The sequence below is a fragment of the Podarcis liolepis genome (genome assembly GCF_965112155.1).
Source record: "Podarcis liolepis genome assembly, chromosome: 2".
In the NCBI taxonomy this organism is placed as follows: Eukaryota; Metazoa; Chordata; class Lepidosauria; order Squamata; family Lacertidae; genus Podarcis; species Podarcis liolepis.
In genome coordinates, this window is record NC_139555.1 from 72,268,556 (window position 1) to 72,296,352 (window position 27,797).

The window sequence follows — 27,797 nt, forward strand, 5'->3', positions numbered from 1 at the left end:
AATAAGAACGATGTTTACCTACAATCTAAAAGTAGCATGCTACAAAACAAAGGCGCCGTAATTTCTCTTCCACCCCCCTGTGTATGTTAAGAGCGTGCGCACACATGAATATTCTGTATGAAGCAAAGCCATACCTGTTCTGCTCATATACAAGATCTCCAAAATAAATGGAGGAAAATTAAATCCTAAGCACCCTGCACTTGCACAGGCGTAATTAGTGCTGCCAAGCTAGTGCCTTTTACCTGGGCTAATCGTAACTGATTCAATCATGCTTAACTTGGTGTGTGGCTAAATTGACGCTTGCAGCTTTCACTTAAATGTAGTCTGTCGCCGTGTGCCACATTTATCTTCCTGTCCTTCTGGCTCTGCTTCTTGAGAGTTATTTGTTTTTCCTTTTCCATTTCTCTCTCTCCTCCCTCCCCCTTACAGAAGATGAGAGCCCTACCTAAAGCTGTCTGTGAATAAGGGCTAAATTTACAATTGCAACTTCAGTGGGGAGGGCGGAAGAACCCTGCCCCATTTATCTGTATCTAAGGTTATAATCTATCTATCTAACCCCCTCTGCCTCTCCTCTCCAAAGATATACAAAGGGAGGGAGGGGGAGGAAGCTGATGAGAGCCGCAGCTTGGATGCCTCTGCCTGTGTTATTGTATCCATTTTCCAATGGCAACGATGTGTGAAATGAAAATTGGACAGAGCTGGCTGCTCACAGACCTGGAATTTCATACAGACTAGTTGAGGGAAGGAGGGAGCAGAGACACAGAGAAGATATCGGAGATGGGAGGGAACGGGAGAGTCTGCTGGATGGCTCCATGCACCCATGGTCTGGGTAAATCCCGCTCCAGTTTAATAGACCCTCGTAGTGGCAGTGCTGAACATACTGTGCTCATTTACATTTCATTACTCAGAACGCTCTGTTAGTTTCTGGTAGCTGAGACAATTTACAGGGGCAGAAAGGTTGAAGACAAACTTGAAGGCACTCAGGAGTTATCCCCTCCCCACCCGCAATGCCTTTTGCTAAGCAGAACGCTGAGGCTCTCTGCCACCGCCTGCAAGCACGCATCTAAAGGCCACCAAATGGGATTCTGTGTTCGTATCTGGTCTCCACCATTTAACCAACAAGTATGGGATGATCTGCCACCCAGATGCCACCCAGAGCCGATATGGTCTGGCCCTTTTCTGAGACAGCTGCTCCAAAGGCCTGTTCAGATGCTTGTTTATTTGCACAATGAATAAATGCACACTTGATGCTCCCTTGTTGAAGGGGATGTAGATGCATTCACTCCAGGTGGCACTTTTATGGTGAGGAAGATGTTGCACTTTTCTAGCACTTAACGTTGTTGCCGGGAAATGGAATGTGTGGGTTGGGGGAATTACGTTGCCTCAAATAGCTGTCTGCAACACGCAGGCAATCACCTTTAACACAGTAATTGCACAGGCAATAACAGCACTAGCTTTGGATGGGCGCATTACTTTTTTTTTTTGTGGCTTCCCCCCCTCCGTTCTTTGCTGTTTTGGCATTTCACAAATCAGAGTCCTCATCTGCATCTCTGCCACGAGGTGCTGTGTGTTTCTGCCTTCCCTCCCTTCAAGCACTTCCAGCATTTCCAGTTCTTTACAGCATTTCCCCTCAGCTCTGCTTACGCGTTTTTGCCCAGTGAGAAAAAGATGTCCTTCCATGACAAAGCCTTCTCTCCACTGTGAGTCTATTGCTTCTCTCAGGAGCTTGCATTCCAATTTCACAACTATGGATGAACTATGCTATTCAGCCCTACCATTAGGCAGAGGGAGAAGGCTGCCTTTGCTGGGGAGCATCAGTGTCAGCTTTCTGAGCCATTCCTCCAGAGCTGGTACCTGAGGGTGGGGTGGGGATTCTTGGTTTTCGCAGGAATGGCTGCTTGCCTGTCTTGATCTGCAGGCCCAAAGGAGGGCCTGTGCAACTAGTCTGATGCAGGGATACTAAAGAAACATGTCAAAAGTGCCAGTTCTAGTGCTTTATTAAAGAAATGTGTAAACTTACCTGCAGTGCCCTGCTGCCCTTATAGGCTCAGGATGGATGCCGAAGCAGCAAGCAGTTCTCATGACTTTCCCACACGCAGGAAAGCATTTAAGCATTACTTATACATAAAGCAAGCTATGAAAACTGGCATCAATAGCCCTTTCCAACTCCCATCCATCTCCCAGAAAAGGGAGTAGCTGACAGTCAGCCAGTATGCGAAGCCGCCCCTCGCCTATGCATCCCAAACCCGCAGATAAATATACCATCAAAGCAATCAGCATATATCAGAGCAATATATCAAAGCATGTGCAGCCATTCTTGCAGCAACAAACAATTAGTCTCAGGGCTATCTTGACTACCAAGATGGCGTTTACAGGCCTTACAAAACATTTTCATCATTTGGTTCTACACACTGCCACCTATTTCCATAGATGGTCCCTTGGACCAAGTGAGCAGGCTGAGAGCATTCTAGCCTGGACCGTGCAATTCAGCAGGTATCATGTGTGCGTGTGCATCCACTGCTCTGCTGACAAGAGTCATGGTGGCTCAGCTATTCCACTTTGGTTAAGGCTTAACACTGAATACAGTTTGCTAGAGTGAAGCACTTTTAAAGATCAGCTAGCACCAGAGTAAGAGGTGAAAGAACAGGTGCAACTGTAATTTGAAAAACATGCATGGGTGTAGTCAACTAAGATTTACTCAGAGTAAACCCTTTACAATCAATGGACCTAAATTAGTTATGATCATAAATTTTAATAGGACTATGGTGAGTAAAAGTTAGTTGAATGTGCTTAGGTGTGCTTAACTCAACATTTTAAATGATAGGCCCCCTGTTATCAACTCTGAGACTATTGTTCCTGTGGTATGCAACCCAGGATCCACCTACTTCAGTGCAACTCTTCACTTACCAAGGTCTTCGTCGGACATCGTACAGGTCAATCTTATTGGGCATCCTCCAAGGAGTGGCTTCAATTAGAAGAGACAATTAGAAGTAATATTAGAAGTAGCACAGCTGATGCCAATACAGGGAAATACAAACAGTGGGGAAGGAAGGCAGCAAAGGGTACATGTGGAAGCCCACCTGCTACAAGTCAATGGCAACAGAGATGATTATGCAAAAAGCGTTATCAGTGGCTAATTTAGGCTGATGCAGGTGGTTTCTCTGCATAGGGCACCCAGCTGAGGGGACACAAAATTGAGAAGACCCATAACCGAGAAGATCCATTTAGGGGAGCCAAAATTTGGCCTTGCACAGGGTGCCATATTATCAGCGGCGGAGGAAGCTGCTTGGGTGCCTGGGGCGGTGTGCCCAGGTGCAGTGCCAGCCTCCCATAGGGGCACTGCAGGGCCTCCGGAGTCTGCCTGCCTCTTCCCACTCAGCTGCCCTGCAGCTGGGGGGGGGGAGGCAGCGGGTGGACCATTTGGGCAGTGGGGAGCCTGTGCGTGCCCAAGCCACCATGTCTCTCCTAGGAGAGATGCGTGGCTCAGGCACGCTGCAGGCCCCATGGTGAGTGCTGCCTGGCATTTTGTCACTCCCCTCAGTGGTGACACCTGGGGCTGCCTGCAACCCCGCACTCCCCTTCCTCCACCCCTGCATATTATGAAAGATTACCAAAGTCTGCCCCTGGTGTTATCTGGCAACAGGAAACAATACTACAGGCCAGTGAAGATGAATTCATATGGATGCTATTGAGGGGAGGGGTACATGGAGTTCTAGGGGCAGAGGACTGTGGTCCACAAATCACATTAAACACATCTAGCCATTGGCCCATACTGTGAAATCCTGGATGGAATAGGAAGACAGGAAAGGAAGGGATGTGTAGCTATCACTATCCTCCATCCTAAGCAGCTCCTGTTAGTACTGAACCCAATAGTGAAATCCAAACAGGGCTAATATTCAAGGACAAAGACACAATGGGAAAAGCTGTTCCCCGCCACTTCCTCTACTCCAACTACACCAGACACAGTACATGTATAATTGTGGTGTCATTGCTCAGGCCCAAAGCAGTAGGTTTCCCCCTCTTTCACTTTAGAATGGCACAAACCTGGGTAGAAGCGAGTCACGCCTGTGGCACTCCCAAAGACTTGCCATAGCAGAGATGGATCTTCTTTTCGGTTTTCAACGAATACATCCTCCAAGGCGTCAGTCCAGTTGAGTTCATTAAGGATTACTGTGGCTGCAAGAAACAAAAAGAAAACAAGATCAGTGTGCCTAGAATTTGGACACCAAAGGGCAGATTCTCTGTAATTTAGAAAGAAAACACACACAAGATGCTTCCACAAAGCTATATGGCCACAGAGGTGCGGAACTTCTTTCTACACAGCCCAACTGATGGAGTTGTTGAGATGCTAATAATTTGCTGAGTTGTTGATAATTCCAGTTGAAGAATTATGATTGACAATGCTCATTATCCCTGATTGTTGGGCTAACTGTCAACAGTCCTTTCAAAAGAAGCAGCTGCACAGGAATTGCATCAAGTGTATTCATGACCACACCTTGCCATTACTACCTGTGCTACAACTGCACTAGTAGGAAGACCAGCCATGTTAATAACTTCATGAGTAACACCTATGAATGTGTCTACACCACTAAACACCATCAAATGTATTTATCTGTAGTACTGGAAACTAGCTGATAGTTGGGTGTTAGTTTTAATGCGTTACAGGTGGTGTAAATCATGGGTAGTCAAACTAAGGCCTGGGGGCTGGATCCAGCCCAATCGCCTTCTATATCCAGCCCATGGATGGTCCAGGAATCAGCGTGTTTTTACATGAGTAGAATGTGTCCTTTTATTTAAAATGCATCTCTGGGTTATTTGTGGGGCATAGGAATTCATTCATTCTCCCCCTTCAAAATATAGTCTGGCCCCCCACAAGGTCTGAGGGACAGTGGACCGGCCCCCTGCTGAAAAAGTTTGCTGACCCCTGGTGTAAATCATGACATTATCTGTCCCATCAGATTCAATAAATAGCACAGAAAAATCCCCAAATAGGACTAGAATAAGACTAAATTGATAATATTTTGTCATTTCTTCCTCAAAAATGGAGACAAACCCAGTCCCAGTAGTGTTTACACTTAGATCAGTGGCAGAGGGGTTTTTTTTTGGCCGCCTTTTGTAGCATGTGATACACAGAGATAAGCAAACGGAACGATGAACTCCTTATGCCACTCACACCAGTTATTAGGAATATGAACTCAATTGTACTATTGAGACTGAAGATTAGCTTTGGGTTGTCCCTTAGCACCTTGCAGATATGCAGACTGCCATACCCTGCTCATGTGAAGCCACTCCACAAATCCACAAGTAAAACACCCACCCACCCCCTGACTGGATGGAAATTATATTCCAGGCATGAAGAATATCAAAGCCTTCTGAAGAATAAGAGTCAGCGCACCATGAAGTGCATATGTCCCTCTGGCCACCCACAGCAGATGGGAAATAAATTGCCTGCATCCCCTTTAGGAACCACAGCCCAGTTTCTCCCCTCTAAGCCAGTTCCAAAGAGACATTGAATGAAGTGCGGGGGGGGGGGGAAAGAGAAAGACCCTACTGGGGTTGGTCCCATTCTGCATTCATGGTGGCCCTCGTGTCTAATGCAAAAGCAATTAAGACGCCAGCAAACAGAGGTTTTAAATTATTCAGCTATTAAGGAAAGTGATAAGCTCAGAGCAGCCTGACTCTGTGATTAATCAGCTGGGGCCAGGATTTAAGGAATGTGCAAAAGAACAGGCACTTGGTTACTTGTCGCTGCCAGCCTGCTCTTTCTTTCATTTTTTAAAAAACCTCTCTCTCCTCCAACATGCCTCTATTAACAGCACTCAAGGGGAGAAAATCAAGTGGAGAATTTCCTGGAGAGCTGCAGTCAGAGCTGAGGTGGGGGAAGTAGATCTTTGAGCACAGGTTGGCAAGATGAAAAAGAGGTGTGAGCCCCACCAGTCATCATCATTCTAGTCATCCTCTCATATTCATTCTTCGAAGATCACACATTCTTCTGCAGCAGAGGATTTCAGAGCTTTCTATGAACAATTCAGGAAACACACCTGAGAGCAGCTGAGTTTGTGGCATCTCACAGCCAAGAAATCAGGGCATACAGGCAGGCTCTGAGAAGGGCTCAAAGTATCACAGAAAAGCACCCCAGCATGCATTAGCAATTGCTAGAGTCATGGTCAAGGTGATAGATGCAAGACTTATGCTATGACTTTGTCAGTTCACACTTATAGCTCTTTTTTCCAACTAGACTTTTGGAAAGGTTCAAAGCACAGGCAAAACAACTCCTTTCCTGCTTCCTGATGCAGTTCCTGTGGGGGAATACTGGAGTTTATTGGGTGTGAGCTCTGGCCTGATTTCCTAGATGTACTCATGTACATCCAGCCGCTGTATCCATTATTATGCACATGCATTTCTGGGGCTGTAAAGGCATTCCCTCTGCATGCACCTTTGAGATCACGCTCCCTAAAGAAGGGGAAATGGCTTTGACCTTCTCTCTTCAGTGCTTGGATGATGACTCAGAAGGGATTTCATAAAGCTAACAACCATGCCAGAATGTTAAAATAAAACGTAAGAGATACTCCTTTCACTAGCTAGTGTCAAAGAGTTTATCTACGGAGCTGTAGTGTGGTGACACCTGAACATGGGCGAGCATGCCACACCGTCCAGCTCTGAAGAGGGCTTTAAGCAACGGCTTAAGAACTGCCTTCTAAACAGTGGCAAAAACCACAAACAACACACTGCTGGAGAAATGGAATGAGATGAGTGGGAAACTAAGCATTTTTATTTGTATGCAAAGGCAGGCTAAATGGTTATTTCAGGTGTTCTCTAATGCAGCCACTACTTAAGTAACATGCTGCTATTTCTGAGGTCAATGGAAAAGAAGACAGCACACTTCAAAATGTAGAGCAACTGCCAGCATGGTGGATCAGAGTGTAAAGCCAAGATCAAACGTAGCTAGTTACAACTTGCCAATGTTGTTGCTCAGCTCACTCTGCTTAGCTTCTACTTCAAAGGTGAACTACCGGCTTCATGCCCATCTTTTACTGGTTAAAAAGAAAAAAGGTAAAGAAAAAAAAGAAAAAAGGTAAAGGATCCCTGGACGGTTAAGTCCGGTCAAAGGCAACTATGGGGTTGCGACACTCAGGGAGCCGCTGTTTGTCCAACAGACAGCTTTCTGGGTCATGTGGCCAGCATGACTAAACCGTTTCTGGCACAACGGAACACCGTAACAGAAACTGGAGTGCACGGAAACGCCATTTACCTTCCTACCACAGCGGTACCTATTTATCTACTTGCACTGGCATGCTTTCAAACTGCTAGGTTGGCAGAAGCTGGGACAGAGCAACGGGAGCTCACCCCTTCGTGCGGATTCGAACCACCGGCCTTCTGATTGGCAAGCTCAAGAGGTTCAGTGGTTTAGACCACAGCTAGCTGCCAACAACATGTGTATCATCTCCTGCCTTTTGACTCCTTCCTTGTGCAAAGCAGTATGGCTAATTTTCATTCTACAATTCCATTCTGAAGCAGTGCTATGAACAAGGGGGGGGGGACATATGTGTGGAGAGTTCTGATAGGTTGAGGACCATTTGGTATTTTCACATTTATTGCTAGAATAGTTTTTGACTACTCTCAGTTTGTTCTGTTTTGCAATCTCCTTCTCTCCTTCCTTTTATGCCCATAAAGGTTCCAAGGCTGTGTTTATCTCCCAAGCTTGAGCCTGGAATCCTGCTAGAGAAAAGTGGTATGGGGAGTCTTAGGATAAATGTTGCACATGGCCAGGACTTTGTAGTTCCAAATCACTCCTTGATGAGAATGCTTTCAAAGCAGAGAAGCGTCCCTCAGGCTACTGCTACATGTGGCTGTGTTTTAATGTGTAGTTTATATGTGTAGTTAATTTATATCTATATAATCAGGAAAACTTTACTGAAAAATTAGGGGAGATCATAATTTGTTTCTTACAAATGACATCTCAGTTGAAACATGAAAATGGAGCAATTAGAAACTATGTCGTAACTGATCGCTTGGGATTCAGAGAATTTTATGTTATCTGAAATATTTTTAACCCATTCTTCATTGCAAAAAGCAGTTCTTGAATGGGTTACAAAAACATACACCCCCCCCAAGTGTGGGACTGCTTTATTTTTCCATGTCAATTTTAAATATGCAAGAGGAGCAAGTGTGGAAGGTTTGACAAAATTAAACAAGGTTGCCCCCTTCTAGTTAAGAGTCTTTTACCAAGAGTCATCTACCCCACGCCCACTCCTTACATGCTGCAAGTTATATAACTTGTCTTTCTTCTCTCAACGTCATGTACCATCCCCCAGTCAACGTAAAAACCCCTTACTTGTCCAACACATGGTATGTGAAAGATTTGACGAGACGCCACCTGCAGCACTGCAGCGACTGCTGCCATCTTGTGCCCTGGCCCCACAATGCTCAAAAATGCAGAACTGCATTTCCCCTCATTTTAATCTGACAACTACAGTCTTGGTTGACACATCAGATGCTAAACTGATGCTATACGACTGCACATAGTTTTGAGCTATGAACCCAGGAGCGGTATTAGACGTTCTTTGCTTGTGTATCAGGCACACATTGTTGTTGTTGTTGTTGTTTAGTCATTTAGTTGTGTCCGACTCTTCGTGACCCCATGGACCAGAGCACGCCAGGCACTTCTGTCTTCCACTGCCTCCTGCAGTTTGGTCAAACTCATGTTGGCAGCTTCAAGAACACTGTCCAACCATCTCGTCCTCTGTCGTCCCCTTCTCCTTGTGCCCTCAATCTTTCCCAACATCGGGGTCTTTTCCAGGGAGTCTTCTCTTCTCATGAGGTGGCCAAAGTATTGGAGCCTCAGCTTCAGGATCTGTCCTTCCAGTGAACACTCAGGGCTGATTTCCTTAAGAATGGAGAGGTTTGATCTTCTTGCAGTCTATGGGACTCTCAAGAGTCTCATGCACACATGGAGACAATCTATTAGCTACATCTTTTCCATTTATGGTGGAAATTTCCCTCCAGTGTCTAAATGCCTCCCAGAAAACCTTTTCCCTCCCAAATTTCAAAACAATAATTGAAACAGTAATTCTCTACGGGGAGCTGGCTCCAGCCACCAGGGCCATTATAAAGATGTTGGCAAATGTGACATGAAGGCTGGCAACATCAATCCCACCATGTGGGAATTCCTTGCAGATGACTGCAGTGCCTGAAGACAGACAGTCAGGTTGTGTATCCATAGCAATAACCAGAGGAGGAATGACCGCTGGGAGGAATGCAGAGAGAAGAAACACCATGGTGTATCTGCAGTAGCACAACCAGACGCCTTCATCTGCCCCAGCTGCAACAAAACATGTCTCTCCCTTATCGGTCTCTACAGCCATCATAGAAGCACTGTAACTCTCCCATGGTCCGATTTCACCCCCAAAGGTACACTGCTCCATTATCTCCTGAGACATATGTATGCCAACCATTTAGATGTACCTTTCATTTTTGTCTGATTCCCAGAGTTTATAATGCTGTTTTTTTTACTGAATTAGTTATTCCTTTTAAATTCCTTTACCTTTTACTATTATTAGTTTTTTTAATGAGCTGTTTTGTGGGTGCCGTATAGGACTGAAAAGCAACATATAAATATTGCTATGAATAAATACCCAGTTTTCCAATCTGAAGATAAAGCTGCAATTTGGCTGATTCAGCATGAAGTAACCTGCAGAAAGACTCAGTGGTTTGTTGGCTGGCTGATTAATAAGCACACTATCCTGTAGGATTTGGATTCAGAACAAGGCAGCACCAGCAAGATTATTCAATTTTTTTCCAGCTTGGACACTGAGTGGGACACACAGCCCATACAGGAAGAGAAGGCTTTGGGGACCCTGAGGAGATAGGAGCAAATCCGTCCAAGTATGATTCCTTTGGTGATATGAGCTACAGATTCTTAATGTAACTATTAATGAAGAATATGGTGTCATAGAGTTGTTCTAAAAGATACTGACCTCACAGGCTGTTGGTGAAACCATATCAACAATAAAGCAGCTTCCAAACAAAAGCAGCCAGTATCACAGTGAATAATGAAAATGCTCTTAGGGCCAGTCACTTTCAAATGTCAGTGCTGTCAAGAGGATGGATTTATGGAGAGGGTGACAATTGCCCAATGCGATTCTTTCACACAGCTTGCTTGCTGCAGGAGTTTGAGTGCATGAGGTTGAAAGCATCTCATGTAGCGAATAGCATCAATTCTATCTGGCTTCTTTGAAAGCTGACACTTGGAGGGCTTAGCCTCTTGGCACAACGGATCCTCCCCTTGCTTCAAAGTGGTGGTGGAGCTCTGCAAGCACATCTTCATTGCACATACATCGGAAGCCTCCATCAGAGCACACACAGAACCTGGGATTGGGGGCAGCCAATCACCATCACCATCATCATCATCATCATCATGTCATTCTTCTCTCAAAACCCTGAAAAACCCATGTGAAATTGCTTCTTTGACAGCTGGTTAGCAAAATGCTACTGAAATAAAGGACATGCTATTGCATCATGTTTTGTTTTTTTGAGAAACAGCCTATATTTAGCACTTCCATAAATTCTTCCTCCAGCAGCCTCTCCTCCCTTGATCTTCATTATTCTTGCTACCCTTTGATCAAACCCCTAAGGATCATTACAGACAGATGAATCACACTTCAGATACTTTTACTGAATTCTGCTTCTTTACTCAAATAACTTTATTCTGATTACCACAACAATTCTGACAATCCTGGTGTGCTGGGCATTTTTGCTTTCATGTTCAGTATAGTATCAGGGCTACGTTCCTGGTGATACCGTTTGCAGATCTCTCTTTAGGGTTCGGGTTTTTGTTGCACATTGTCCGAAAACATTTTAGAATAGTAACAAAGATAAGGTTGATGCCTTCTTATCTGGACTTTTGAATACAAATCTCCAAATTTGATGAGTTGTAGAAGGCCCTCTCATAATGCAGCTTAATGCCTATCAAACACCTGGCTGTCACAGCCAAGTGCAAGTTAGAGTCCAGAATCACTCTCAGCTACACAATTACTGAAGCCAAACAGCTAAGCAGGCATTGGGAGAGCAGGTATAAGGCAGGGCAGTGCCGGATTCACGTATAAGCTAACAAGCTATAGCTTAGGCCCACCCCCCAATTTAAAGGGGAAAAAATTGGATGTACATTTCCAAAATATAAGATAAAAATCAAATAAAACCTACATACAGCAACAGTGGCAAATGGCCTTAGATACCTATTAGGTACATAAATTACCATACAGCATATATTCAACACAAAAAACAGTGACAATTTGTTGTTGACAAAGGACAGCTGGACATATAAAGGGCCCCATTATGTTCAGTAGCTTACGGCCTCATCAAACCTAAATCCGGCCCTAAGGTAGGGGCTCGAGCAAAGGTGAACTAGGGCAAAGGACTGGTGTGCCCACAAGTTGCTTGGTACTATAGAAGAGGGAACCTCAGAAGTCAGGCAAAACAGCTCTGATCAGAATGCTGAGGATTGACCAATGACCAATGAATAGGAAATTGATATAGGGTTTGCAGCCTATCAAAGGTTAGGCAATTTCAGTTGCCACGTATCAGAGGAAGGATCAATTAATCCACTGATCTTGCACCTACCCGTGCATCTGAAAAATCTATGGATACATCTCCCAGTTATCTGAATTTCTGATTTGGGGGCATAAGGGACAGGTACATCATTTCCCCATCTAAATGAATCACACCTGATTTCTGTTGGAAAACTAGTGCAGCAAAATGTTCATTAAATTTAAGGGGGCTTGTTTTGTTTTGTTTTAAAGAGGCACTTCAGACACAGTCTGTTGAGAACTTGTTCTGGAAAAATCTCTTTTAAATGTTTGGGAGTTGTAAGAGTTCTGTTCCCTGGTGAATTTTGCTTCGGGCCTACAGAGCATCCATAATAGCAGCTGAAATCTAAGAGCGTCTGCAGGTGTTCAGAATTTCTGAAATGAGGCTTAACATATCTCATGCTGCATCCTCAAATATTAGTGGCCTTTTGTGCCTCATTTCCCTTAATGACTATAGTGTTTTGCCTCATAGGCAGGATTTGATTATAAACCTGTTAATGTTAGGTTCGCAGCCCTTACAGTGTCAAGCACTTTACAAAACCCCTACAAATAAATAAAGGAAATTCTTCCATTTAAATAACTCCATAGGCACATTTCTTGCTACTGGCATAGTAAAATTTTAAAATAATCACTATTTAATTCAAGTTTGTTCAGGCATGCAATACACATGCACATAAAGCATTTCTTCTCCCCCCCCCCCCCACTTCTCCTTCCTTTCTAATGCTGATTTATCTGCAAGTATGGGGCAAGAGAAACTACTCATTCATTCAGGTTTCATATGCCCCAGCATCTCATTCAAAAGCATTTCTAACCCTGTGTACTGTTATCCTCTTCATCTGCAATGTTTGCAGGTGCCTGATTTATGCCAAGAAGGAGGCCACTATTGTGTGTGGATGCCACATGCTAAAGAGCTGGTGAACAACAGAAACAATGCCAATGGGAGTTTTCCTTCTAGGGCTAACAGCAGCTTCTCAGGGCATGTGAGTGACCGGGGCTATGGTGGTGGTGGGGGGGGAAGGGTCCATTTCCAATGAAACAGCCTCTCTGAATACCTGCTCAAAAGGCTTTAAAAGCCACAAAGACATGATTCGCTAATGACAAGTTTAGTATCATAGCTAGTTTGGGGCCAAGTGAGTTTTTGGCACGCTTGAACTCTACGTCAGTAAATGCTCTTGTCCACTTTGTGGCTTGTACAAATCAGTCCCTAGAGAAAAATGCACAGGCGCTTCCCCTCTTGAGTGTGACATGCTTTAACTGTTTTCTATATATGCAATTGCTTTTATGTGTGCTTTATTATATTGTGAATTGCTTCAGGATGCCTCATGGAAAGCAATCCATAAATAAAACAAATGGATGCTTAATAGAAAGAGGACTTCCTAAGATCCCCAACTGGGTAAGCTCAAAGGCCTCTGCAAAGGTGTGGCATTCTGCCAGGCTCCTTCACCCTTTCCCTTCTTAGCACACCTTCTCTTTCCCCCTTTTTTGATTTCCCTGCCTCCTTGCAGTCAATCAATGAAACATTACATGGTATAAGATTCTGCATTACCAAGGCTGAGAAAAATGCTTCATGTATTGATTTCCTTCAATCATTTTATACAATGGAGTGGAGAAGGGAAAGCAAAATATTAATCTTTCCAAAATCTCCAACAGCCTCTCTCTCATTGCATCCAGTTAGAATGGGCAGTGACCACTGTGGCTTGTCTCCAGCGAAGCAACACATAGTGTCAGCCTTGTTTCAGCTTTCTAATGGACTTGTGTGATCATGCTGGCGGTCCCTACCCACATGCATGCATGACAGCAGTGTGCTGGAAGGCGGCTGTGCATATTGACTCACACACATAGACCCCCAAATTCATTGGCTTCGATAGCATGGAATGTCATCACAAAACTAGAGACTTGGCAGTTCTTAAAACAGGGGCAGGGAACCTGCAGCCCTTTCCAGACGTTGTTGGACTCTGACTTCCATTAGCCCCAGCTAGCATGGTAGATGGCCAGGGATGATGGGAGTTATAATACAACAGCATCAAGAGTACTATAGGTTAGCCTTCCCTATTTTAAAAGGTAGCCCCACAGAGAGCACATTACAACACTTCAAGGCTGGACATAATGGACAGCAGTAGCCACCAGGTCACCTCTCACTAGGAATGGCCACAACTGGCATATAGGTAGAGTTGAGAAAAAGGTGGCACATGGGCCTTCTGCACCAGATTCAGAACAGGAAAATAATAATGAAGAAGGAAATGCAGGGCTGCCTGTGTTAAATTGAATCTGTTAAAAGCGATATATTAATGATTGGGGTTTGTACTTTTCCGAGCACAATTCAAAGTGTTGGTGCTGAGCTTTAAAGCCCTAAATGGCCTCGGTTCAGTATACCTGAAGGAGCATCTCCACCCCCATCATTTTGCCTGGACACTGAGGTCCAGTGCTGAGGGCCTTCTGGCGGTTCCCTCCCTGTGAAAAGCCAAGTTACAGGGAACCAAGCAGAGGGCCTTCTCGCTAACGGCACCCGCCCTGCAGAACGCCCTCCCACCAGATGTCAAACAGAAAAACATCTACCAGACTTTTAGAAGACATCTGAAGGCAGCCCTGTTTAGGGAAGCTTTTAATGTTTAATCGATTATTGTATTTTAATATTCTGTTGGAAGCTGCCCAGAGTGGCTGGGGAAACCCAGCCAGATGGGCGGGGTATAAATAATAAATTATTATTATTGTACATTTGGGGATTTCTATTTGCCATAGAAAGCAATGCAGGCCATGTACCTGTGGCTTTAGATCAGAGCCAATATATTTTCTTAACACAGCTGCTTTTTGCAGGGAACACCTTGGCTGCATATACAGTCTAAGGACACATTCCTTATTGAAGGCACATGAGCAAACATTGTTTGCCAAATAACATCTCAAACAGGTTGCCTACAACAATAGATTTTGTCTGTTTTAGGGTCCAGGTGGTATAACCAGTGAGATCAGGGCTAAAGAACATGCAACAACAGCCTTGTAGAGCAGGGGTTGTCAATGCAGTACCCTCTAGGTGTTGTTGGACTACAACTTCCATCATCCCTGGCTTTGGTTATGCTTGTTGGGCTGACGTGAGCTGTAGCATTTGGAGGGGACCATACTGGTTACCTCCTTGGCAACTATCTTCATGTGAAAAGCAGCTCAGAAAGGCAATGTTCACCATTTAATTGAAGACCCCCCCAAAGTCTGTGATGATGGAGAAATTGCTTCCCATGTGGCTTCCCATGTGACAAAAGCTGAAAGGTTTCAGCTGCAAACCCCATGGAACAATCCTGATATATTAATATCTTGTTCCTCCTGTGTGGTCTCTGATATACACAGTGAAGCTCAACTCTCCTGCAAAGGATTTCCCCAGTCATTTCCATGGAGGGGACAGCTCTGCCCAATGAATGGGGAAGCCTACACAGGTGGGAGTTCCAAATGGACATTTGTAGACATACACTGTCTGGTTTGGGGTGGCAAAATATAGACAACCCTAAGTGAAGTGCATTGAACACCACACTCTTTTTCTACAGCTTTAAAAATGTGATCGATCATGTCTTTACTTACTGTTTTATTCTTTACCTAATGACCATCATATATTTTTATTGACTCAGAGATGAAACCCATCCCGACACAGAGTTTACTTAAACAGTCAGTTCACATTTCTTTCAGATCTGCTCCTGAATCTTTTTCTTCTTTAAAAAACTATTAATGTATTACAGTGGGAAGAGGCTATTGTATTTCTGCTGACAGATGCACCTCTGATCAGTAGTTTATTGAGTCACTATCTCAGTAAATGTTTCTTAGAGAAAAACACACCCTTCCCTAGGTTATCAGCCTATGATTTCCTGTTTATCTTATTTTGTGTAAGTTTTCATGAAACAAAATGGCTGGTTTCATGAGAAAAGATTAAATGTATTAACAGTTTACAGACAGATATCAAAGCAACATGGCTTTATAGTATGTCAGACTATTTATAACGCCAAAACCGAAGAAACACATAAGGAATTGACATTTACTCTTGGCTTATCGACCCGGCATTATGTGACTAATACTATTCTGACAGCATAGCGGAGCAAACAACTCTGGCATTCATACTCGATGCTGAGCATACTTTTAGGCCACAGTAAAAACAAGAACAACCAACCTGGGGTAAGGCAAACTGAAGCCAGTGGAGCTCATGTCTGAATAGACATGTACAGGATTGCACTGTTAAGTAATGCATACAGGCAACCTTTCAGAAGAGCCCAAATCTACCTGTGCAAAAAACACATTTAAAAAATAAGCCAAAGGAAAGTCCCTTCTAAGGAGAGTAAAATCATGTGAAAAATCTAGCTCTAATTGCCCAGTGAGTGTGATCAGTACATTTCTCCAGTAACTCATGCAAGTTGCTAACAGTGCAATACACAGACACACGTTAGCTAGACAATGGTGGGTGGGGATAATGCCGGTGTGGGGAGATACTATAGCCTTGCACAGTTGCACTGGGAGCACAGCTACGCGACTCTTTACACTTCCCCTCCCCCCAAGAAACCTCCCCGCTTTAAATGTTACAATCCGTCTCTTGGGAAACTCCTTTTAAACAAAGTCATCCTTCAGGCTAAGAGCTATCATGCTCAGTCATCATCATTGGCTGCTTCTAATCTAGTATCACTAAAAAAACACATCTGAACAGCAAGATAATAAACTCTCCAGCCTGAGATGTCGCTCGAGAACCTTGTTTCTTGCAGCCCCTTTCTCATCCAGACACATCCCAGGTTTTCCTCTTTCTGAATGTTTTTGCAGTTGGATTTGATTCCTCCCCATCCATCTTGTGCTCTTTCCCTTGGAAGGGACCCCATTGTGGGCCTAACCTGGAAGGCTCAAACCAGCCCCTCCAGCCAGGCAAGGAGAACAAGAGTCCAGGCCACGCCCTCTCCCCACCCTTCCCTGGCAAGTGATTACAGATTTAATTAAAACTGGCGCAGTAAATAAAAAACATATAAAATGCAATTTGTGTGTGTAGCGACGGGTGACTATGGAGGGTGTATTATTAAATGTTTTAATTAGCATGCCAGCTCGCGATAGTGCCCCTCGATTGCTTCAGTGCTGAAATCCTCAGACAAGGGTGGAGGACTAGGAATGTGGCATACAAGCTCTGGGTTGGCAAGTCAAGAGGAACAGTTTGTTCATTTCAATTCCATTACAACCTCTGCTTGTGTCTCTTGCAAAAACCACTGCTGCTTCCTACCACCCAGAACGGCGAATCAACGGCCGTTGATTCAATCAAAAATATCCCTAATCAAATATTAGGGATATTTTGCTTTACACACAGCAATGAGAGTTTTGAAAACTCCATTCTCTGTGTAAGGTGGCTTGTCTTTACAGAAGTGAAATCAAAATATAATATGCACAGCATATTATATTTATTATGGCCAATATGAAATGTATTTTTCATTGCTACAGATTCCGAAACTTTATTTACAAAGTCTCTATCTGCCAATCAAATATTTAATGCATTTGCTTACAAATCATCACTTCTATTTCACAAAAAGTAATAACTTTCAACTGTTCGCATGTTAAAAAATGTAGCTGAAATCTTTATCAAGCTTTGACAATGTCAGTATTTTCATACCCCATATTTCAGATGAGGGGGTGGGGTTGATAAGGACTGAGGATGAGAGAGAGAGCGAGCAACTTGCAAAAGGCCATCCAGTGAGTGCATGGCAGAGACAAGATTCAAACTTGATTTGAAGTTCCATTTCAACCCCGAGTGCTTCTTGATTTGCAGCTCAGTTTCTTAGCCACTATGCTACCCCAGATCTTATAGCCCTGTCTTCCTGTCTGTGTTGTGGGGTCACATTCCCTGCCCCTCTCCCAGCACCAACTAAGTGGTCAGCTTGCATGTATCACTTCTCTCCTTTGTGTTAATTCAGCAGTATCAGGGGGGTTGGACATGCATGAGAGATAGCATCACTGATATGGCTGCGTGTAGTTAATACTTCATGCCACATTCTTTTATGGTACATTCTGTGCAGCACTATGGAGAACCTAGCATATTTGCAAATAAATAAATAAATCCTTGCCTAGTTGCAACTTTCATAACTCTTTTCTGGGGCAGGTTAGAGTACAGTACAAAAGAAGGGGCATTCCTTCTTTGCAATTGTGGTGAAAAAGATAGAGGAAGATTAAATAGGTAGGGGCTGTCCTTGGTGCTGAAAAGACAGCTACAGCCTGTAGACGGAAAAGCACTTTCCTTTTCAAATAAGATGAAGTTTAATGAGGAAGAGCTCTGTCACAGGCTAATATACTCACAATTTTCAGGCTCATTTAACCCCACTACTTAGAATGTCTTTGTGGATAAATGCTGAATACGGCCCACACAAACTTAATGTCGTCTGGCCAGTGACCCAATTCCCAAGGGCTAGAAAACCAGCAGCTTTCAGGTGTTCAGTAGAAGCAAACTGGCTATCTCAACATGGAGGAAACCTCATCTGAAACTTGCATAAATGATGGAGCTGAGGAAACATGGGAAAAATACTTCTGCTCTCCCAACAAGGGGGGCTCCTTTCATCATTTTTGGGGCGTAGGGGTTCAAGAGCTCATATAAACCTTTGTGAAGGGCATCCCCATTGCCAAGACTTCCATGTCAATGCGCCTTGTTTTGTTGTACTGCTCTGTAAATGTGGGCAATGGAACAACCACACTACAGCCCAGCCCAGCATAGATGTATTTGACAACTAGGACATAGTTCCTTCTCCACCCATGGAGAGTGAGGGCAACATAATTGACTTCATTTGCCCTCAGTAACGTGATTATGCAACCCAATCTGATTAGCTGCATAATGCTGTTGTGAGGTCACTGAATTTTCTTCATGTTCCCTGATGGGCTCAGACCACTTGGGAAAGAAGAATGCTGGGGCAAAAAAGAGGAAAAGAAGAACACTGGGAATGGGGGGGGGGGAACAAGCAAGTTGCTTCCGCTTAAAAGCTACCTTTTTGGAGTTTAGGGAGGAAACTTTTGTACCCCTCTGAAAACCCCTCCTTTGCCTCCAAAACATCTGAGAGGAACAATTTACCACAGTGCTAAATATATTCCAATTACCATTCTCATATATAACATTTTCTTGTGCAATTATCTATAAAGGACCATAACAGCATTCTGTATTTTCCTGTTCTTGCTGAAGAAGAAAAAGTAGGTTGCTTCTGCGTAAGACTATCATTCAGTATGTGTTGCCTTCAAAATGTATAAATTTCACATTATTATTCAGGCACAGTAGTACCAGAATAATTAAGGTTGCATCAGGAATATAATGGGGGCTAAAACATTTAATATCTCAAAAAATACACGATCAATCTTAATGAAACTTTCTAGGGGGTTAGTTCCAAGGACTTTTCAATTTTCTAAACAGTTATGGTTTACAGCACTTGAATGTTAAGGGGCATGTGTTGGGTTTCTTTTTTAAAAAAAATGAGAAATGTGTCCCAACTCTCTTTGAAGCATATTTTTGCAAAACGCTTAAAGAAAACTCTCAATCTGCTTCACAGGAGCTTTATTGCAATAGCTTAATATACAGGTGGCTTAAATGGATTTTAAATTGCCCCAAATGTCAATTATGGGCATTTGCTGAAAACAACGGAGCATGTTCTTCAGATCTTTTCTATGAATAGTTTCTATGGCATTATTCTTTGAGTGGATACCATGTGGTAGCAGCTTAAAATTTACTGCTGTGGTGACTTTGGCTGCATGGAAGAGAGTATAATCTGTAGCCTCTGATTCAGCACCCCCCTCCTTCAGAAATGTAGAGAAGTGACAAGTGGCTGAACAGTTCTGGCCTTACAGTGTGGTCAGAGGCTACAAAAGAAGCAGCTCCCAATTCAACAAGTTTCTAAACCAGCTATTATACGGGTCACAGCTGCCAGTTCCCATAAGAGGGTGAAGCAGAAAATGGAATCAATCTCCTCTGGTCTCCTGCAAAAAGAAACCCTGATGACTGCAGTAATGCCAGGTTCTGGGGGTAGGAAATTGAATGCTAATGAATCAAATGATGAAATGGCAAGAGATTCATTGTTCTCATTAATTCCTCTCTTCCCCACAAGGATATTAACATTTTGCACAACTTGCTTTTTTAAAATGGTATTTTTATCTTAAAAATAAATACATTTACAAATAATGAGTCTATTAGAAGTAAATTATGCTGCTCCTAATGCTCTGCTTTAAATGCCATTATGGATGTATACTGAATTGATCATGAGCAAGTAGTTAACTTCTTAAGTGGAGCTCTCTTTGAAAGTTATTTTCAATTATCTCTATGAGTTAACACAGTTCTGGAGGTGCACCCCACCCTCTGCCAGATCAAACCGTGAGGGGAAGAACAACACAAAAAGTTTATGCAGCCCATACAATACACCATCACTTAATATGGGGGTTTGGGGAGGTGGAAAGGAGGAGTTAGATGGAGTAAGATGCTCTCCCCCTCAACACAGTTATTCTAAGACCCTCGGGGACATTCAGCTCTTTCTTCATCTCTCTTGGGCTGGTCTGATAGGTAAACAGGTCCTGGCCTTGGCAGTAGAGATCACCTCAGCCATTGTCCCCAACTCCCCCCTTGCCTCACTGGACCACCATTCCCACTGAGCTGAGATTTTTGCCTATCAACTTCCATGCTTGCAGGCTGTCCTCTAGAGCACAAGCTTAGCATTTTCATAAAAACCCCAAGTATTTTTAAATCTCATGTTTTAAGAGACAAATTGAAAACTATCATCCCTAAATGGTTTAGCTACTTTATTGTTCATATGTACTGCTTTGATTGGAGGCTCTTTAGTTCTAATATATTAAATCCATTTTATTGCACTGTGACTTTTAAAGTTGTGGATTTTGAATATTGTTATGTTATCTCGGGTGTGTTTGAGTGATTTTGCAAGTGTTAAGGTGGTCTTTCCACATTTTATAGTTGTTTACCTTTTTTTACTGCAGTGCAGTGCAGTGTGTGTGTGTGTGTGTGTGTGTGTGTGTGTGTGTGTAGTGTTTGTGTATACACACACACTTGCACAGAGCCCTTCATCCTATTTAGTATTTCAGGACGCTATGCAACCATACAAATACTGCAATAAAGCAGCAGGGTAAGAACTTTAAAACAGCTAAAATGCCCCCAAAGAGCTAAAATTACAAGTTAAAATGCCAACATGAAGAGCAACGTCTTGTGTTGAATAGACTGATGCATAAGTGCCAAGCAAGCCTCTTCAAGGAAGGCATTCCACAACTGGTGAGCCACTACTGGGAAAACCACCTCTGACAAAGAGAAAAGAGACTTGGCAGATGATCTCAGAACACAGGAAGACTGATATTGTCAGAAGCACTTCTTCAGGCTTGTGGGACCTAGGCTATTGAGGACTGAATTGTGTGCTTTTAAAAAAACTGGCATGACATCCATATACAGTACCTGGCTGTACTGGTCAATTTTTAGTTGCCATATCCTGTACCAGTTGAAGCTTCTAAGTTGTTTTCAGAGGCAGCCCCATGTATAACACAAACCAACTGGGAAGTTAATATAATCTTAGAGTTGGAAGGGACCAAAGGGTCATTTAGTCCAACTCCCTGCAGTGCAGAATTCACAGCTAAAGCATCCAAGTTATCAGAGCTTGGATCACTGTGGTAGACTACGGCCAGAGGCAGTTTTAGGGTGACACGACCGGTGCGGTTACTGGGGGCCATGCTGCAGAGGGTGCCAAAACAATGTTGTAGAACAGAATGTGAGAGGCAGGGGGCACCAAATTTTAGTGTTACATGGGGTGTTGCTGAAATTTGAGAGGCCGGAGTCCATCACTGCTACAGCATCTGTCCAGAAATGGCTGCAGCTGATGAGCCAGACAAAACTGATGAAAGACATTCCATATCACAGCTGCCACCCGGGCTTCTAAGATTCCCTAGATCAGCAGTTCTCAACCTGTGGGTCTCCAGATGTTGTTGGACTTCAGCTTCCTTCATCCCCGAGCTCTGGCCTTGCTAGGGGTGATGGGAGTTGTAGTCCAACAACATCTGGGGACCCACAGGTTGAGAAAGGCTGCCCTAGACTGTGCTATCAGCTTTCAGGGGTGGTGCAGCCCCGTCCAAAGCAGATCAAATAGGAATAATCTAGGAATAATCTCCACACTGTGCCCCGTCTTGTCGGGATTCAGTTTATTAGCCCTCATCTAGCCCATTACAGCATACAGGCACTGGTTCAGCTCCTCACAGCTTCACCAGACTGAGAGAACAAGGAAAAATAGAGCCAAATGCTAACAGCCTGCTGATGGTGTGTCACTCCACATTCCCAGAGGAAACCCACACAGCAACTTCATATAGATGTCCAAAATCATGAGGGATAAAATGGAATCACAACATGCACCCCCCAGCCCCCATGCTGGTTCACCCAACAGTTTGCTAGGTAAAGTAGGATTCAGCATTCAACAAAGACTTTTGGCTGCGATGAGAAATTAGCAATGAACACATTTGTATCTGACTCTTTGCATTTTTGCAACCAGTCCTTCTTTCTGATTTGCTATGTTGTTTAGTTTACTAAGAAGTTTAGTTGCCACATGTTGATTTTGTTGCTGCAGCTAAAGTCTATTTTGTCTCTTACTACTGCCTAAGTGATTCTCCCTCCTTGATACTTCATAGTTCAGCATGTGAACTGCTTCCGTTTAAAAAAGTTGTGTGATAATTGATAACATAAGCACTCTATAGTGTTTGTTTTGGGAGAGCTCTTTCATACATGCAAGTCATCACTATCAGTTATCAAATAAGGAACATGCATGTGTGAATCATCCTCATTATTTCATATACACACGCAGCCTCCATGGAAATGAGGATTTTCTCCTACTCATCAAGCCACCTGACTGTACTGTAAATGCTTCCTCAAAACCTTCATTTCTGCTGTGCCTCTTTCTTTTCTGAAAGATACCTGATCAGTTAATTTGCTTGCTCTGGAATGCAGATCATAGTTATTGCCTAGGCTTCTTACAGGCAGCACATTTTTCACTTTAAAAATACCAGCAATTTACCCACTCCTCCCCTCTCTTAAATGCATTTGCCAGATGTGACGAAAGTGACAGGTTACCATTGCCCCTTGAGAATTTGGTACCTTTTGCCTGGGAACAAAGCCAGAAACACAGCCGCTGCCTATTTTCAGTTGATATAGCTCTACTGAAACTAGTGGAGCTACTTTGAAGAGCAGTTGCTCTTCAATAATAATAATAATAATAATAATAATAATAATTTTTTAAAATGATATTTATTGAAATTTTACAGACGATAAAAGGTTACAAAATAAAATAAAATATAAAAAATAAAAAGAATAACAATAATAAAAGAAAAAGAAATACAAAAATATAAAGACAGAATACATAAAAAGTAAACAAAAAAATTAAAAAGAAATCAATATTTTCATGTCTTATATTTCATTTACTTGTTTCCTGACCTCCTCACAATTTAATCTATCCAATTAAAAGGTCACACAAACTTGTCACTTCTGTAAGTCTTGCTTGTGATTTCTTACAAATCTAATTCCAAACTACAGTGGTGCCCCGCAAGACGAATGCCTCGCAAGACGAAAAACTCGCTAGACGAAAGGGTTTTTCGGTTTTGCGTTGCTTCGCTAGACGAATTTCCCTATGGGCTTGCTTTGCAAGACGAAAACGTATTGCGCTTTTTTTTAAAGCCGCTTGAAGAGGCGCAGTTGCGACGGACCGTGCTTCGCAAGACGAAAAACATCGCAAGACGAAAAGACTCGCGGAATGAATTATTTTCGTCTTGCGAGGCACCACTGTACAATAAAAGGAAGCTAGTGCTGGGAACAAGCCACACCCAAGTCTTTTCATATGATAGTTCATCTTGCATCAGTTGCCACCTGCCCTCCAAAACTCAATCCATCTTTGGACACCCAAATCAGCTAATAGTCAAATGATGGTTCTCCATTGATTGCTCTTGAATCTCCTCTTCACCACCACTTCCACCAATGCCTTCCTTTGAGCTACAACTTGCCAACTCTTAGCTCTGAAAGCAGCTATAAAGGAGAGAGTGCTTGGAAGCATGTTCAGAATGCTTTTGTTTTATCCACTGAGTAACAACAACTAGACTTCACCATTTTTGAGTTTAGAGAGACAGGCTTCTTTCTTTCTTTCTTTCTATACAGTACCCAAGCCCAGCCAGAATATCTTGGCACTTGGAGTAGAAAATCCCACAACTGTCTCTCTCCATGGCAACAAAAAAATCTCCAACCCCCTGGTAATGTTAACAACAATATCTAACCATTTGCTGCCTTTTCATGATATCAAAGCCCTGCTGCCTAAGGTGGCCACCTCACTCTGCCTACCCAGGGCAACTGAGTCAGATGGGTGGGGTACAAATAATAAAATTATTATTATTATTATTAGTAGTAGTAGTAGTACCCTGTTCTGAGCCAAGTAGCCTTGTGTTGCAGTACCTCTTATTTTAGAGACTGCTTACAGCTTGCAGTGTTCTAAATGGGATATGGTTATATTATAGACAAATGAATCAGTTATATGCTTCCCCCCACCCTCGGAAAATTTAATGGCTGTCTTTTGTGCAGTTTCTTCCCTGCCACAGCTCCAAGTCTCTTCTTCTTTAGTCCTTGCTGTAGCAAGCCCTGTATACTGTACAAAAAACTCATCATATTCTCCCATGAGACAAAGTATGGAAAGCTACACCTTTAGACCTCTTACTTTGCCTTCTAGCTTATACCTGCTGCAGGTGTGATCTATGATGGTTTCAGGTGAGAAAATAAACACAGTACACACACTGCAGAACCTTCATCATCCATCTTGGTAGTTGTTTATATCTTAACCTCTACTGATGAAGTGGGTTTTGCACCTTCCTTTCTTCACTTACTGCGTGAAGGTTCCCTGAGTTACTATGATGCGCTGCTTTTTTGGGCCAGCCAACGGAGAAAACGCAAGGTGGCAAAAGCCAAAACCCCAGTTAGCTCATAGCAATCAGCTCTATGGGAGTTTTGAATTGAAGGAGCTCTCATGAATAAGAAGATAGCCTTAGCAACTGACATGCACATCATTCACATCAATGGCATCAGTCTGAATGGTCCCAATGAGTATATGACAGGCTTCCTCAAACTCAGCCCTCCAGATGTTTTTGTGACTACAATTCCCATCTTCCCTGACCACTGGTCCTGCTAGCTAGGGATCATGGGAGTTGTAGGCCAAAAACATCTGGAAGGCCGAGGTTGAGGAAGCCTGCTCTGTGAGGATGCAAACCCTTGACAGTCAGGGTTCCCATCCCCATTGAGTGAGCTTTGTGTACATCCTTGCCCCCATAGGCCCTCTTTCAGTCTGATGCTGATTGCGCATTGGCAAAGGAGATGGCCAATGTCTACAGTTCTCTTATGCATAGGGCTAGTGCATTTAATAGAGGACTAGGGCATTTCCTGAAATTGTGATACTGTATTATTATTATGATTGTTCTGGATTATTATTCAGAAATAATAGAAAACACCCCATAACACATAATGTAACGCTTCCTTTCCTTCTTCAATTATATTTTCTTACCAATTTCCTTGCTCACTTCCTTATTTTTCATTCCGGGATTTCCCAATGTAATAGGCTATATGCCTCTCAGGGTCCACACTCCTGCTTCAGGGCACTAATCAAACACTATGTAAAGTTATATGCACAAGAAAATGTTATTAACAACAACAACAACAACTGTATTCATGGGATCTTGAGGCCCAGAAAAATTAATATACATGGAAAAGCAGGGCATGAACAATCGATTCTTGTAATAGCCTTATTCCTCTGACAGTTCCCTACTGAGGAGAGGATTACAATAGAGTGACACACATAGCACTAGAAACAATGGTACTTGTTTAGGGCACTTCATTCTTGCATCCTTAACTAATGTATGCAATAATCATATAACCAATGAGGGTTTGGAAACTCTGGTTGGAAGTTCTCAAAGTGAGGCCTACAAGATTCAGAAGATTCTGCCTGAAACAGTCAGTAGGAAGTAAGCTTCCTTACTGCTCCTAAAATTGAGTGATTGAAAGTGTACATCCTGATCTTAGGATGCACACAGTGGAACAGTAATACCAATACTAGGCTGGCCATTACATTGTCATCCATAAAAGCAAAAGTAGGGGTTGGGGTGAAATGAACTGAATATTTGCCCTATCCCTAACAGAAGCATACTGGCAACTGCAGGTCCCACTCCTGCATATTAACTTCAAGGTAAAAGGTAATGTGGATGGCGCTGTGGTCTAAGCCACCGAACCTCTTGGGCTTGCTGATCGTAAGGTCAGTGGTTCGAATCTGCTTGATGGTGGAGAGCTCCTGTTGCTTTGTCCCAGCTTCGAACCTAGCAATTCGAAAGCATACCAGTGTGAGTAGATAAACAGGTACCACTGTGGTGAGAAGGTAAACGGTGTTTCTGTGTGCTCTGGCATTTGTCATGGTGTTCTGTTCACCAGAAGCGGTTTAGTCATGTGGCCACATGACCCAGAAAGCTGTCTGTGGACAAATGCCAGCTCCCTCAGCCTGAAGCGAGATGAGCACTGCACCCCATAGACGAATTCGACTGGACTTAACCATCCAAGGGTCCTTTACCTTTTATTCACTTCAAGATGGTACTTTTCTCCAGCTGGAGACACAATCACCCTGTTTATTTGATCTCTCTCTCTCTCTCTCTCTTTGAGTATTGGAGAAAACATTAGCCAAGTGGAATCTAGCAGCTTTTAGGTTCCACCTGGCTAATGGTTATTGTACTAAGCATTTTATACAATACATTATTGTTTAAACCAGCAGAGGAGCAAGAGGGCGCTGCAAAGTCAGGATGTGAATACTATGGGTTCACATTAAGGTAGACATGGAGGTAATTAGGTAGCTTGACGAAGCATCTGATATAATTCTCAGGAGAGCTTCTCAAAATTAATTCAGCCTGGCATAATATCAGCATTATTGTATGAAATGAAAAATTAAAGTGATATATCAGAGCAGCACACAAACCTTTGGTCGGTGACAAAGGCTTGTTGGAATCATGGGTGATTCTACTGATGAGATAACAACTGCATTAGCAAACCAGCAGATAACTTATACTGTGATTCACTGATAGTAACAACTTGGGAGGAACTGCAAACACTAATGATGCTGAAGAAGCAATAGAAAGCAATACAGGTGCCTTAGAGGTAGCTAGCCTTATTAACAGTCTCTGGGTTCGACCATAAGAAATGAAACATACCTTGCCACCCTTGGGGATGAGGGGTCGTCTTATTACTACGTTTTTACCCAAGATACCCATTGAGCCAAATACATTCACCAAAAAAAGTACCTGTGGTGACCATAAGATATCAGCTGCCTTTCCATGCAAATTCATCCCATAGTAGGCAGCATTTTCAAGTCACCAGCAGGAAATGTCTGGCAGTGGAGTGGAGACCACATTTCAAAGATTACCCATACTTCATGTAGTGGAAGTAATATTTATTTTAAAAGCATTTTGAAACCATTGTTTCCGTATAGTAAGATGCTTTCCCCATAGAAAATCCACCCCACACCCTTATTTTCCTCCATCATATTATTATTATTATTATTATTATTATTATTATTATTAAGCAAGGCATAACACCCCAGAGTGAGTTAGTCTCCAATTTGATTTTGTTCCATGGCACTGTGTGTTGATTTATGTGGCTTTGGCAGGGCACCAGTGCTTGTTCTGCATTAGAAGCAGGAGGTTGGAAATCATGAATATTTCATCCTGCTCACCCACCCCAAGGTCTCCTCCCCCCATCTCATGATTCGGTTCATTAGCTGCTCGGCCCAGACTAGGTAGGTAATAAAACTAATTGCCATTTCTAATCCACTGGTGCCGGTGCAGTGAAATCATTCTACTGATGTCGTTCTCCACACATTTACGAGCCAACATAAGTGCATGTTGGAATACACTGCCAAAGGAACAATGCAAGCTAGATGTTGGGTGGCACAGAGGCAACCGTTGTTGAAACCCCCCAAAATGTGAAACCACCCAAAAATATGACCCAAAGAGCCAGTGAGATATTGTGTGTGGTTTCCTGTTCTGGGGAAAGTCACAAATGTGTGTGAGGTAGATTCATAAGGATTAGCGGCATTCTTTAATGTAGCAGCAATCAAAACATTTAGAACATGCATGTTGCATCAGGAGACAGACTTTCACATTCCAGTGAGCTATCACACATTATACCGTGAGGACAGGCAGCTA

The 27,797-nt window shown here is 43.1% G+C and overlaps 1 protein-coding gene across 4 annotated transcripts in view; it reads right to left on the reverse strand.

Moving 5' to 3' along the window:
• CACNA2D2 (calcium voltage-gated channel auxiliary subunit alpha2delta 2) overlaps positions 1 to 27,797 on the reverse strand; it is a 543,624-nt gene that overhangs the window by 123,753 nt on the left and 392,074 nt on the right. For all 4 annotated transcript variants that reach the window (XM_083488666.1, XM_083488665.1, XM_083488664.1 and 1 more), the window contains 2 exons: positions 4,045 to 4,176; positions 2,908 to 2,965 (listed from right to left, as the gene is read on the reverse strand). In XM_083488666.1, coding sequence (XP_083344792.1) covers positions 2,908 to 2,965; positions 4,045 to 4,176 — 190 coding nt within the window. The remainder of the gene's footprint in view (positions 1 to 2,907; positions 2,966 to 4,044; positions 4,177 to 27,797) is intronic.